This window comes from Protobothrops mucrosquamatus, unplaced genomic scaffold, assembly GCF_001527695.2.
Source record: "Protobothrops mucrosquamatus isolate PMUCROS unplaced genomic scaffold, P.Mucros_1.0 scaffold977, whole genome shotgun sequence".
Classification (NCBI taxonomy): Eukaryota; Metazoa; Chordata; class Lepidosauria; order Squamata; family Viperidae; genus Protobothrops; species Protobothrops mucrosquamatus.
In genome coordinates, this window is record NW_015387219.1 from 574,130 (window position 1) to 588,040 (window position 13,911).

Here is a 13,911-nt window from a genome sequence, read left to right on the forward strand (position 1 = left end):
AAACTGGCAGAACCCCAGACCTCTTAAGTGATGATATTCAAAAGACTTTTGTCATCTAAGTATAATCAGTGCCTCCCACTATAAGGTCAGTGCCCAGTTGCCACAAGGCTTGAATAAGCCCTCTTGCTAAATCATCTTTTGTGTCTGTTCCATAATGTGTTAGGAATGCAAGCTTTCCTAGGTCCTTTTTAAAGTATGCTTTGCCTATGCTGGACAAAGACCAAGTAAAAAAAAACAACTTTATGATTGCTTCTTGTTCTCTTTCCTTTTCTATTCCCCCCCCCCCAAACAACCTGGTCAATTTTCAGTTGTCATCATGCACCTTTCTCGGAATATGCTAGTGAAAAATCCCTCTTGTTCTGTCCCTCGGTTCCATCACCTAATTGAGAGGGTGACCTTTATGGCATGCTGGTTTTGTATCTCCCCGGGAAATTTTTTTGTCAGTCTGATTATAGTCCTTGGTTCTTGAAGTATGACTTTGGGAGAGGGGTGTTTCCACATTAACATTTCTTTTTTTTTTCTCAACGTGCAAGCGAGATTGAGGCGAGCCTCTTTATAAAACGGGGACCGCTATTTAGAATCCATGGCCTGCAAACTAAAGGCGTCTCGGGCGCTTCGCCACATGTGCCTTAAATTTCAAATGTGCTTTTCCTTAGCCCAGGGCTGTCCAGCCTTGGCAACTTTTAAGACCTGTGGACTTCAGCTCCCAGAATCCCTCAGCCAGCCACCCTGGCTGGGGTTTCTGGGAGTTGGAAGTCCACAAGTCTTAACGTTGCCAAGGTTGGACACCCCTGCCTTAGCGTATTTCTCCACCTGCAGTTGCTTTTTACCACATTGTGTAAAGCTGAGCTAATGTAACATTCAGATTTCTTCTGGAGCGAAGGAAGCTGTATGGAGAACATCTGCCTGTTCCACTAAAACTGGAAAAAAAAGAATCTTAGTAGCCAGCATGACGGTGCTAAGATACCCTTAATTATGAATCTAAGGAAACTGCTTTATCCTATGAATAACCTTTGCTGTTATATGAGTTTTTATGGAGGCGATAAGACTTATATTTGGGTTGTGTTATACTTCAAATTGCCAGCACTAGGGAGGTCACACAATTGGCCAGGTCAATTAAATATAACAATACCTTGCGTGTGTATCTGATTGGTTGGTATTCTTGAGATACTAGCTTTCTGGGGAATACATTTTTAATACAGCAGCATTCAATCATGTGAACCCTCACCCTTCAATTGACAGGGGGATAGCTGAGACACCGGTGTCCCGTTTTGTGTTAGAATTGGGCCTTTACTGTGCAGCTGAATTAAATAGTGCTTATGTACAATACAATATAGACTGTAGGGAAAGCAGAGCAAAAGCATGAAGTGTACTTCTCTTTGTGTGACTTTTTTTGTTGTGCACGAATAAAGGCTTGCAAGAGTTATGTGTCCTTACCCCCAAATTCATGGGGAGAAACCCATTAAATGTGCCACAGGCTTTCTCACAGTGCATTGTTCTGAATTGGGGCTGCTTGTTGAAGCCCCTAGAACTGCAATAACATCAGGAGTGTAGTTTTTGTTTTTTTTTACCATTCTGATTTAAAGACCATCTCGGACCTTATAAAGTAACTTGGTATTCTTCCATGTCTGGTAAATGCAAATCATAAAGCATTAGGTCCTTTTAACATGTGGCTTTGTAATGTATTCCTCTATCCTTCAAAAAAAGCGTTTCTCACTAGGACGAAACAAAAGAAGGAATTATTTTTGTTAAGGGTGAACCCAATCTGAGGCTATATCAAATTAATTCTGAAAATATTGGGACCTTAAGGTGCCCAAGCCAAAGTTTTGACACTGAAATGTGCAGTACAAGATTACATTTCCTCATTCTCCAGGTGTTAGGAAACAGAGGTGCGACACATCTGGAGGTCACGGAAGGTGTATACCACAGGGAATTTGACTGGGCTGGAGGAGGTATATTAGAAAAAGTATTTCTCTTCATAGATGTGCTTCTATTTATCATACACTGCCCGGTGTTCATCCTCAGTTACCATCTGACCTTCCAACAGCAGCTGCAAAAGATTGATGTAGCTCCTATAGGACAATTAATTGGCAGCAAAAGTATTCAGATTCTGTTTGTATCAAAAAATACTGTAGTCAAAATCATGCTGATATTTAAATCCGTACTTCTGGCTTCAGCCATGTTCTCGTTGAATTGTTTAAGCTTGTTTGTTTTCATGTGGACTTCACAGGTTTTTCCTTGTCAATTGAAAGTACAGAAAGCTAGAAACTAATAGTTCAGAAATGGTACGGTAAAATAGCTTCGGCACTAAAATGGGTCTGTAACGATTTGTCCTAATTTCTGAATTGTACAGTTGGATTTCATTGCCTGAGTTATGTCCGATCTTCCAATAGAAAGGTACTATTTTTCGAGCTTTCTTCCTATTAAAGTTTGCAGACTCAATAATGCGATTATGTGAAATCGCATTCACATAAGATTTACAGGAGCAGTGGCATTTGATTTTTTTCTTCATGTATAAAAGATTAGGATCTCTCTCTCCCTCTCTCTCTCTCTCTCTCTCTCACACACACACACACACACACACACACACACAGCAAATACTAAATTCCAGCAAAGCCAAAGTATATTATGTGACTTTTTATATGACGCTGATATATAAAAACATGGCTTAGAATAAATCTTTAGGATTTTTTAACTATATGGACTAACTAAATGGAACTTTAAAATTCTGTTCAATTTAAAAAAAAAAGCAGCATTCTGTAATTAAGATGTGCATGATTTCTCCTGATAATTAAATTCTGTCCAGCCCATTAAGTACTAGAAATATTGATTTTTGTGTTCCGTCTATGTAAAAGAACGCGCACACAAGAGAGAACTGCTTTGTTAAAACGAGCCTTTCTCCACTGCTCACTCTTCGGGTTTTGAGCAACTAATTTTTCTATTTCCTTTTTTTATCACCATTGAACAAAATAACGCTTATTTCCTGTATGCAAGGATGTGAAAAAGGACTTTTACACTTCAAATGAGCTCTCCACGGAAGGAGGCAATCAATGTTGGTGGCTTTTGGGACATCTGCCGTTCCGCCATGCTGCTGTGTTTCTAATCTGTTCGATTGTTTCCTTAGAAAATTGTGTATTAAACTGCCGGTACATTTTGATATTTATTGTAATGACTCAATAAAAATGTTCTTTGCTTTTAGAATAAGTACACCTTAATGTGTGTGTTTAGGGAATCTCTTTTCAGAGCGAAAAATAAGGAGTTACTGCACATATGCTGGGGTTCGAAATAATGTTGGTGGGAGGGAGGCACAAAAATAGTTGAAGAATCTAAGAATTGGATAGTATCTTGGAAACATTTCCTGAGCACAGGAAACACACACACCAAAAAAACAAAAAGTCTTATTTTAAATTGAGACATTTTATGGAGCTGTTCTGCCAAGCACTCCTGCGGGGATCACTAGAACTTGATTATCAGAGATCTTTCATCTTTTTAAACTTCAGGCATAAATCATTTATGCCTTTATAAGGTTGAAACGTGTGTTTCACTATTTTATAAATGTCCTGGAGAAAAGCAAGCACTGTGTGTTCCTTATCTTATTGGCAAGTACAGATGGGAAAGATAGTCCATACTTGGGGAACAAGGTTGGGTGGGTGGTGGTGTCAGCTGAATTCACATTTGTGTGATGCTGTGGTTTATTTAATGAAACAGTTGGCGGAAACCAAAAGCATTACAGCTGAGCAAGTTGTCCCAATCAGTCTTAGTGGCTCTACAAATATGGGAGGTTTGGATGGAATCTTTAATGATGATATCCATCCCATCCTTCCCAAACCTCTCCCCCCACCACCACTATTCTTCTCTCTTCTTAAAATGAAAATCTTGCATTTTCAGATACATTGGATTCCAGCTTTCAGCTTCTCTCTGATCAATGGGGAAGATGTGTGTCCAAACAAGCGTGCACAAGCCACCCGGTTGGGGTCAACTAGTACAGACCATTCTTGGAGCTCAAGCAATGAGCCATCCAGAAATGAGCCAAGGTAGAAACAGAAAAGGAGGAAAGCAAGATCAGTGTAAGCATAGAGAAACCAAAAGGTTTCCAGAAATAAATTAGAAAACTCCCAAGTGGAGAAACCTGGCTGTGTATTTGCACAGGAAATGGGGGCAGGTGACTAGGGAACTTCATGTATCCCAGAAGCAAGCACGCCTGCTGCCACCTTTCACTGGTGAAAAAAGTAAGATTCTACATTTAGGCAAGAAAAACCAAATGCACAGGTACAGTATAGGTCAGTGGTGGCGAACCTATGGCACGGGTGCCAGAGGCGGCACTCAGAGCCCTCTCTGTGGGCACGCGCGCTGTCGCCCCAGTCCTAGGCCTTCAGCTGGGTTTTATAAAACCTTTTCGCTTTAGGCCTCCACAGCCGTGTACAAAAAAAAAAAGGTTCAATCAATCAGTCAATTTCAACTTCTGCGGGAAAAAAAAATCTTGCAAAGTTGGAATTGATTGATTGAACTTTTTAGTCCCACCCAGTCTGCTGTTACCACCGCAGCCACGCCCACCCAATGGGGCCACACCCACCCAATGAACCACACCCACTCAATGGCCACACCTACCCGGCACCCGACGATGCATAAGTGGGTTTTGGGTTGCAGTTTGGGCACTCGGTCTCTAAAAGGTTCGCCATCACTGGTATAGGTGGTACCTTGCTCAATAGTAGTAACTGAGAGAGGGACCTCGGAGTCCTAGTGGACAATCCCTTAAATAGGAGCCAGCCGTGTATTGCAGCATCCAAAAAAAGCCAACACAATCAATGCTAGGCTGCATTAACGGATAGAATCAAAATCACATGAAGTGTTAGTACCACTTTACAATGCCTTGGTAAGGCCACACTTGAAATACTGCATCCAGTTTTGGTCATCACGATGTAAAAAAGATGTTGAGACTCTAGAAAGAGTACAGAGAAGAGCAACAAAGATGCTCAGGGGACTGGAGGCTAAAACATACGAAGAACAGTTGCAAGAATTGGGTATGTCTAGTTTACTGAAGAGAAGGACTAGTGGTGACATGATAGCAGTCTTCCAATATCTCAGAGATTGCCACAAAGAAGAGGGAGTCAGGCTATTCTCCAAAGCGCCTGAAGGGAGGACAAGAATGGAAATTAACCAAAGAGAGAAGCAACCTAGAACTAAGGAGAAATTTTCTGACAGTTAGAACAATTAACCAGTGGAACAAACTGCCTCCAGAAGCTGTGAATGCTCCAACACTGGAAGTTTTTAAGAAGAGATTGGACAGCCATTTGTCTGAAATGGTATAGAGTTTCCTGCCTGAGCAGGGGATTGGACTAGATGACCTCCAAACTCCCTTCCAACTCTATCATCATCACTATCATCATCATCATCATCACTTGTGCACCTTTTAAGGAAAAGATGGAAGAGTCAGGATCAGAAAAAGGAAAGGAGGCGAGGTTGTTGTGCAGGAATACAAGCTAATTTGAGGGCTAATCCACACGGAGCTCCATTTCCACGAGACTAAAATGGACGGTCTGAAACTTGAGCTGGCCACGAACAAGGTGGCGACTCTTTGAGAGCTGTATGCAACCGAAATTTCATTTTGATGTATGCCGATTGGTGTACATTCAAAGTGACAATAAAGTTGTTATTATTATTATTATTATATTTATTATATTATAATTATATTATATTAATTATATTATATTATATTAATTATATTATATATATTATATTATATTATATTTATTATTATATTATATTTATTATTATATTATATTATATTATATTATATTATATTATATTATTATATTATATTTATTATATTATATTATAATATATTATATATTATTATATTATATTATATTATATTATATTATATTATATTATATTATATTATTATATTATATTATTATATTATATTATATTATATTATATTATATTATATTATTATATTATATTAATTATATTATATTATATTATATTATATTATATTATATTATATTATATTATTATATTATATTATATTATTATATTATATGATATGATATGATATTATATTATATTATATTATATTATATTATATTATATTATATTATATTATATTATATTATTATTATGGAAGGTGAAGATGGATTTGCAACCCTGTGTTGCAATAAGGATTTGACATTAGCACCCGGACTGCAACCTTAATCCTCCTCACAACCCCGCCAGGTGCGGCGCTCTTCGTACACGCGTGTTCTCCACCCGCTCGCCCGCCCGTCTGTTCGGTACAAGCGTCCCACGCGCGTCTCCAGCTTTCTCGGCGCCTGCTAGTGGCACGCATGCGCGCTGCAGCCTCCCCACTCCACTGCTCCCTCTTCCTTTCCCCGCTTCGCCCTTCCCGACCTTTCCAAAATGGCCGACGACGAGGTCCCCGTCAGCTGTGCTAGCCCCGCCTCTTTCCGGCCTCTCCTCCCAATCCCGCGGGCCAGGCGAGCGCGGCCTCGAGCGGCGATTGGCTCCCGCGTGTGTGGCGGAAGCCGGCGCAGGCGGGAGGGGGCGGGATCCCGGCGGGGGGGGCTGCGCGCAGAGGAGGAGGAGGAGGAAGAAGAGGAGGCCCGGCGAGGAATGTGGAGAACCGGCATGGCTGCCGGGGAAGGCCTGCCGCAGATGCTCCGGGCGGTCCGGGAGCAAGTGCAGCAGGCGGCGGCCCGGAGGCCCCAGGTGCTGTCCCGGGGCTGGGGTGGAGGGTAGGGCCCGGTGGGGACCCCGCTCGGCACGGGCGTCGCTGAACCGGCTCTGCGCTCGGACTTCCCGCGGGGTCCTTCGGACTCTTCCGCGGCCGGAGTGGCCGGACTGCCCGCGGACCGTCGACGGACGCCTTCCAGGAGGGCTTGGGGACTACAACTCCCATGTTCTTCAGAGGCCGCCCTGGCTGGGAGGCGTAGTCCCCCGCGCCTCTGGAGCTCCTCGGGCGGCGAAAGGCGGAAAAAAAATTCTGATTTTTCAAAAGGCTTTTTTTTTTCTTCTTTTTTGTAGACGCAACTGCCTTCATCCCTCCTTCCCCCCCCCCACGCCACGGGTGGAGAGAAGGACGTCATTGCAAATATAATATCTTTATTGCAATTATAATATCTTTGGATCGCCTCTGACTTGGGCGGGGCGCCAGGCGGCTTGCAATACAATAGATAAAATGCAGAATCTAAATTTAAAAACAAAACAAAAAACTAATAGTAGGTGTTGTTCTTAGCTGCATGTTTGCCACAAAACAGAAGGTATTCAATGCAAAACGTAAAAATGCTTTAAAGCATGTTATCCTGAGCTGCGTGGCTTTACAATAGAATGCGTAAAAGACGCGATAATAGAAGTAAATAAGTTGATAGGTGTATTATTATTATTACGAATTGATTAGCTGCGTGGAGAATGGCTAGGCTGATGTCAGAGTTAAATCAGGTGATGGGCACAGAAAGTAGCCAACCTGCCTTCCTGCTGCCTTTTCCCCCAATCTATTCCAATTTAAATCTAATATCCGCCTAGCCCAGTGTTTCTCAACCTTGGCAACTTTGAGATGTGTGGACTTCAACTCCCAGAATTCCCTAAATAGCATATCTGGCTGGGGAATTCTGGGAGTTGAAGTCCACCCATCTTAAAGTTGCCAAGGTTGAGAAACACTGCCCTAGCCATTCTGTGCATCTGATGAAGCCAACAGCAGTTCTCAAAAGCTTTTGCCTTTTAGTTCAATTTGTTAGTAGGAAAAGGAGCTCCCAGGCATCTCCTGAGTTTTTAATCCCAAACTTAACTCTCCAATAATAAATTGCACGTGGTGTGTAGTCGGACTTGTCCCAAGTGAAAGGGTTGAGGCATCTAAAGATGCAAAATCCTTTTGCCTATGAAAGCGTCCGTTGGATTTTAGTGCATTCTTTAAGGTGACATAAAACTGTGATGTTCACAGGTTATTCATCCCCGCGGTTAGATAAAGTGAATACAGGAAATCCTCGACAACTTGTTTGTATCCAGCAGGCTTGGGAAATCCTAGAGATGGGGGAGCCCGCAAGATGGGCTCTGTGTAAAATACTGTGTGAAATGGTATAGGGCAGGGGTAGTCAGCCTTGGCTCTTTTATGACTCGTGGACTTCAACTTCCAGAATTCCTGAGCCAGCTATGCTGGCTCAGGAATTCTGGGAGTTGAAGTCCACGAGTCATAAAAGAGCCAAGGTTGCCTACCCCTGGTATAGGGTTTCCTGCCTGAGCAGGGGGTTGGACTAGATGACCTCCAAGGTCCCTTCCAACTTTATTATTATTATTATTATTATTATTATTATTATTATTATTATTATTATTATTATTATTATTATTATTATTATAATACTGGTCTGTTCTCCCATGTTTTAAGTTTATTTGCATTATTTGCGATTAACTGTTGTTTAAATTAACTGGTTGCTTACTGTATGCCCAGAGATGGGTAGCTATATAAATCCAATAAATAAATAATGAATTTGCCTCGTTCCAGGAATACACAAACTGGTCCTCTCCATGTCTCTTGGATTGTGTCTGCCACAATCCATGGACAGCATGAATGCCAATGAATAAAGCTTGTGCGAGTAGTCTAAAATGTGAAGGGGGACCCGGTTGCCCTCCTTTTGTTTGCCTGATATGTTGATGGGTCTTTAGTGATTGCTTTCCACATCCCACTTACCAAGCTGTGAGAAAACATGTAGAGACTTAATCATCTTCTTCTTCTTCTTCTCTTTGCAAATGCAGACCTTACCTACCACGCCACCTCGTTTAGTGGCTGTCAGTAAAACCAAACCAGCAGCAATGGTCATTGAGGCTTACAACCATGGGCAGCGTAGCTTTGGAGAAAACTACGTGAGTACCTGGCTTAATCTAAGGGTGAAAGACATGAAAGAACGAGACAGGAACCTCCTGGATGCCCAGCCTAATTGATTCTCCACCAACTTGACTTTGGAACTTGCCAGTTAATGTTAAATCAGGCTACGTGTTCCTGAAGCAAAGAAAATTAAACGTGCTAACATGAGATCCCTGAATTGTTTCAAGTAAGGCTGCTGGGACTCTCTTATTTTTCAGCTGCTTGAAGTATACATATGCTCATCCGCTGTATCTTCCAGAAGAATGCAACCTCTTCTGAAAAAGGTTGAGGTTGTAAAAGCAGTTAAAATAGATTTTGAGTCCTTTCCAACAGATATGAGAATCTTCTTATGCTGCAGATGGATCAGAGATCTTTATATAATCTTTCACTTTGTGATTTACCTAGTAGTGTTGATACACATGGGAAATGTATGTGTATCTTTCATTGTATGATTTATCTAGCACTAAGTACTAGTGTTGATACATATGCAAAGTTAATTTGTTTTTTATAACCCTAATAAATATATTTAAGCAAATAAGGTAGGGCACCACACTTCTGTTGAATGTGTATGTACAATGATAGTACTGTTTATTCAGGACAAATAAGCAGGTGGTGACACTGTGCACGGTTTGAGCAGAAGTTTCTTCTCTTTCCTGTAACTTAGCTTTTTCTAATCCTTTTTGTTTTTCTTGCGATGTCAATTATGACAGCCTGCATGAAGTAAATGAAAGTAAACTTTGAAATCTGAATTGGATGTTTTTATTTTCTATAGGTCCAAGAATTATTAGAAAAGGCATCAGATTCCAGTGTAAGTAGGGGTATGTGTATTTCTTAGATAAAAATTTCAAGTGGTCAGTATTCTGATCAGTATAGAACATATCATTGTTGGAATAAATTGGCCACTCATTTCTTCTGCAGAAGATTCCTCTCTATTGAAATTTTGCAACTTGGTCTAGGTCTAAATAAGAGACTACTTTGAATGAGGTAGTTCTTTGTCTTTGAGAGTAATTTGAAACACTTTTCTCATATGAAATGCTCTGGAAACTGGTCAGGGTTATTAGCAATAGTAATTAGGTAAAGTGAAACATGCGTGCATAACAAGAATATCCATATTTTTTATAAAGAAGTTGGTTGACATTTGTGCCTTTCTTTGAAAATCGGAATTGTTTTATGACTTTTAATCCTATGTATCTCTATATAGCAGTTTTGATGGATAAATATAAAATAATGCCATTTCGTTTCAAGCCAGAATGTCACATTTCCTTGTCTCTATCTTAGATTCTTTCTTCATGTCCGGAGATTAAATGGCATTTTATTGGCCATCTGCAGAAGAGTAATGTCAACAAGCTAATCGGTAATTATATTTGCTTTTAGTTCTGATTTAAGAGACTGGGTAGGGGAAAATTTACGATAGCAAGAAAGGCTTGATGTGATACGTTCAAGTTAAATGAATGTCTCCCTTTGCTTTGGAAGTTCAGATTATGATGTGTGTATTTATTTTTTAATTGAATTTATGTACCCACCCATCTCACTATGAAGTGACCGTTCATAAATTATTTATCTGAATGAGGGGAGGGGGTCAAATAAAGCACAGGAAATGTTTCTGAACAGATTGTACTGGGCAAGGTACAGGCCACTCTCTCCTTAATTCTGTGCAAGCCTTCCAATCTTACGATCGGCTGCTTTATTGTATTTAATTATTTTGTGCCATCTATGTAAATGGTGCTTAATAAATGACTTAATATGACAGGTCTATCCAAGGGATTTCTAGAAATGATGCAAGAAAAGAGAATAGAATCTGGGAAAATGAATAGAATCGTGAATAGGCAGGGAACAAACATACAGCCAATTCACTGAACGACAATAATCTAATTGATATATTTTAAGTATCGGCGGGAGCAAACCCTCTTCCATTTTCATAACTTATTAACCACTTACTGTTGAATTTCGGAATAATAAAGTAAGTTTCTCAGCAGCATGGTTGGTTGTGGAATTTTGGAAGTTGAAGTCCACACGTCTTAAAAGTTGCCACAGTTGAGAAACATTGGTCTGGTGCAGGAGTAGGCAACCTTGGCTCTTTTATGACTCGCGGACTTCAACTCCCAGAATTCCTGAGCCAGCGTGGCTCAGCAGGGAAACCTCCCCCTTTCCCCTCAGCATGGCTGGCTCAGGAATTCTGGGAGTTGAAGTCCACAAGTCCTAAAAGAGCCAAGGTTGCCTGCCCCTGGTCTAGTGCATATCACAAATGATATTTGCTAAGACCCTTTTTTATTTGTTTCAGTGGTGCCAAACCTATTTATGCTGGAAACAGTGGACTCCATTAAACTGGCGGATAAGGTGAACAGTACTTGGCAAAAAAAGAACTCTTCTGAAAAGTTAAAGATCATGGTGCAAATAAACACCAGTGGAGAAACGAGTAAGTAGACGAGGTGTTGTACTTCCACACACAAACATGACTGAGTCATGCTAAGGTTTTGGCTGGTTTGTCCATTTGAGTATAAAGTCAAGAAGCTCATTTTTGAGAACTTGTGATGCACACATTCAATGGGTGGCGAAGAGTGATATCTACACTTTGCAGAGTTTGGCAGGATATCTATAAAAGACTACAATGTTTGGATTTGAAACCACTTGGAAAACCTACACCCCAACAACTTAACTTATGGGCTTCCCTTTACAAATACTACACCAGTTGCACTAAGATAGCTAAATGGCCAGCAAATGGTCCCAATGTCATTTCTCCATGAGTATGGAGGAATAGGATTTATGATTTTGTTAGTCTTGGACAAAGAATCTCTCGTGCCATAATTGTGAAATGCATCTAAAACTCGCCGGGGGTATCTTCCTGTAAAGGACTCCATCCACAGAAAGTGCACTGATATGTTCTCTGTTATAGGTAAACATGGGCTTCCGCCTGGGGAACTGATCACAACGGTGGAACACATCCTTCAGAAATGTCCCAACCTAGAATTTGTTGGCTTGATGACAATTGGAAGCTTTGGGCACGATCTCAGTAAGGGTCCCAATCCCGACTTCCAGGTGGGTGAAATTCTGAGAGATAATACTGGTAGGAAAATCTTGGCTTTTAAGGAAGAGATTGACCTATGTTCTTTCTCCCCTCCCCAACATCTTTCTCCAGCTGTTAATATCTCTGCGTCAAGAACTGTGTGAAAAGCTCAATATCCCTATTGAAAAGGTTGAGCTGAGCATGGGGATGTCTACAGACTTTCAACATGCAGTAAGTCTGTTTGTCCCTTTCACCAAAGATTTATCTATCAGAAACCTTTTGATGTTGCCATCTCACCCATTGAAGGAAGCTACTGAAGGGTCTAGATCAGGGGTAGATAACCTTGGCTGCCAGCATGGCTGGCTCAGGAATTCTGGGAGTTGAAGTCCACAAGTCATAAAAGAGCCAAGGTTGCCTACCCCTGGTCTAGATCATCTTTCCTAACCTAATACCCTCCTAATGTGTCAAGCTATAAATGAATGAACTTATTTCCAGCTAAGTGGAATGGTTTATCTCCTCCACTGTTATCTAAGGAATACTTAAACAGTGGACTAGTTGATCTAGACCAGACATGTCAAACTCGCGATGTCATGTGACGTCGTGCAACGTATCGGAGCTTTTTCCCCATTGCCGGCAATGGGGTGGGCGCGGTTTCCTCATGACGCGTACGGCCCATGGGCTGGCAGTTTGACACCCCTGATCTAGTCAGTAGCAAGTTCTTTGTGGATTTATTCAAGGACAAGCCAAGCACCAACTGCTGGACCTTTTTACCCAGAACTGTTATCAACTGAACTTGGATGGTTTTTTGGGGAGGGATGTAAAGCATGTGATTTACCTCAGAACCTAAATTATGGTGGCTTCCATTATGGCTTGTCTTCACCAGGCTAGATTAGAGGAAGACATAGTTCAAAGACAGCAAATCTCCATATTCAGAAGATTAATAGGCATCTCCTATTAGAAGGACTAGATAGAAAGTTCTAAGATCTTAGTGGGTAACTGCTACAAAGTCCTGGCTAGATGCACTAGATGTGTTCCTATAAATCAACTTGCATGGATTCAAGAGTTTTGATTCATTCATTTGGATTGGCTTAGGTGTTTGCTGCTATTGCCATTTGATCAGTGGGACCCGTGAGGCAGTTCCATTCCACTAGTTGCCTAAAACCAGCGTTTCTCCCCCCCTAGCAAATGATAGGTGTACTTCAGAACCCAGACTTCTGACTTGTCAAGGTTGAGGATGCCTGTTCTTGCTCCACATTCCTAGCTAAGGGAGAAGGAGGTTCCTTCAGTTCACGTCATGTATGCCGCTCCTGACAGTAGTTCTTTCTCTCACTTTTAACTCTGCCCAGATTGAAGTTGGCTCTACCAACGTCAGAATCGGAAGCACAATCTTCGGAGAACGCAGCTACCCTAACAAGCCCGCTAGCGACAAAACCCATAAGGAGGTCAAGGACAGATTGGAGAATTTGACTCTGAAGGAGAACTAGTAGCAGAGGCCCAAGGGATTCCCTCTGTTGGAGAGAATCTGCTTGGGTACCCAGACCCTCGACTCTTTCTTTGTCCTGATGACAGTGGAGCACTAGCAGGTACATGGCAGGTGTGACAAGGACTCCAGCACCTGTACCTTTATTCTTGTATATCCATTGAGATTGCATTTATAGAAAAACAAAACACAGCAGCAGCAGCAGCACCTGTGATTTGACTTCGGTACTTTAACTGCAGTGACTTTAAATAGCTACACTGGATAACTATTTGACTGAAGCCCGACTAGGTCTGGGCAGAACCCCCATTTCCAGGAGTGACCATGATGCATTTGTAATCAGAGGCATGTTTCTGGTTTGCTTCCCTTTGAAGCCAGGTTGCCTTAGGGAAAGGTTATTCCCCACCCTCCCACACTCTCAAAAGCTTGTATGAGTCAACTTCTGTGTTTTGTGTGAATCAACACACCTTTGCTATCTTTAATCTTTCCTGTGGCATTTCAGGAAACAGGCTCAGATGGGATGGTTTGCTGAGTAGTCCAACAGGGGAACCGATAGATAGGCATCCCAGTGAACAT

At 41.4% G+C, this 13,911-nt stretch overlaps 1 protein-coding gene across 1 annotated transcript; it reads left to right on the plus strand.

The window, feature by feature from the left end:
• Positions 1-6,612: 6,612 nt before the first annotated feature.
• PLPBP (pyridoxal phosphate binding protein) lies at positions 6,613-13,524 on the plus strand. Its single transcript, XM_015819755.1, has 8 exons — positions 6,613-6,708; positions 8,746-8,853; positions 9,627-9,662; positions 10,133-10,208; positions 11,136-11,270; positions 11,748-11,890; positions 11,991-12,089; positions 13,205-13,524. The coding sequence occupies exons 1-8, from the start codon at positions 6,613-6,615 to the stop codon at positions 13,340-13,342; spliced, it is 831 nt and encodes a 276-aa protein (XP_015675241.1). The 3' UTR covers positions 13,343-13,524.
• Positions 13,525-13,911: the final 387 nt, after the last annotated feature.

Bases quoted from the DNA above. Each gene is read 5' to 3' on its own strand.
- PLPBP (XM_015819755.1), top strand. From the start codon at position 6,613: ATGTGGAGAACCGGCATGGCTGCCGGGGAAGGCCTGCCGCAGATGCTC. The intron at 9,663-10,132 runs GTAAGTAGGGGT...TCTCTATCTTAG, and splicing joins AAAAGGCATCAGATTCCAGT to ATTCTTTCTTCATGTCCGGA. The intron at 11,891-11,990 runs GTGGGTGAAATT...ATCTTTCTCCAG, and splicing joins GTCCCAATCCCGACTTCCAG to CTGTTAATATCTCTGCGTCA.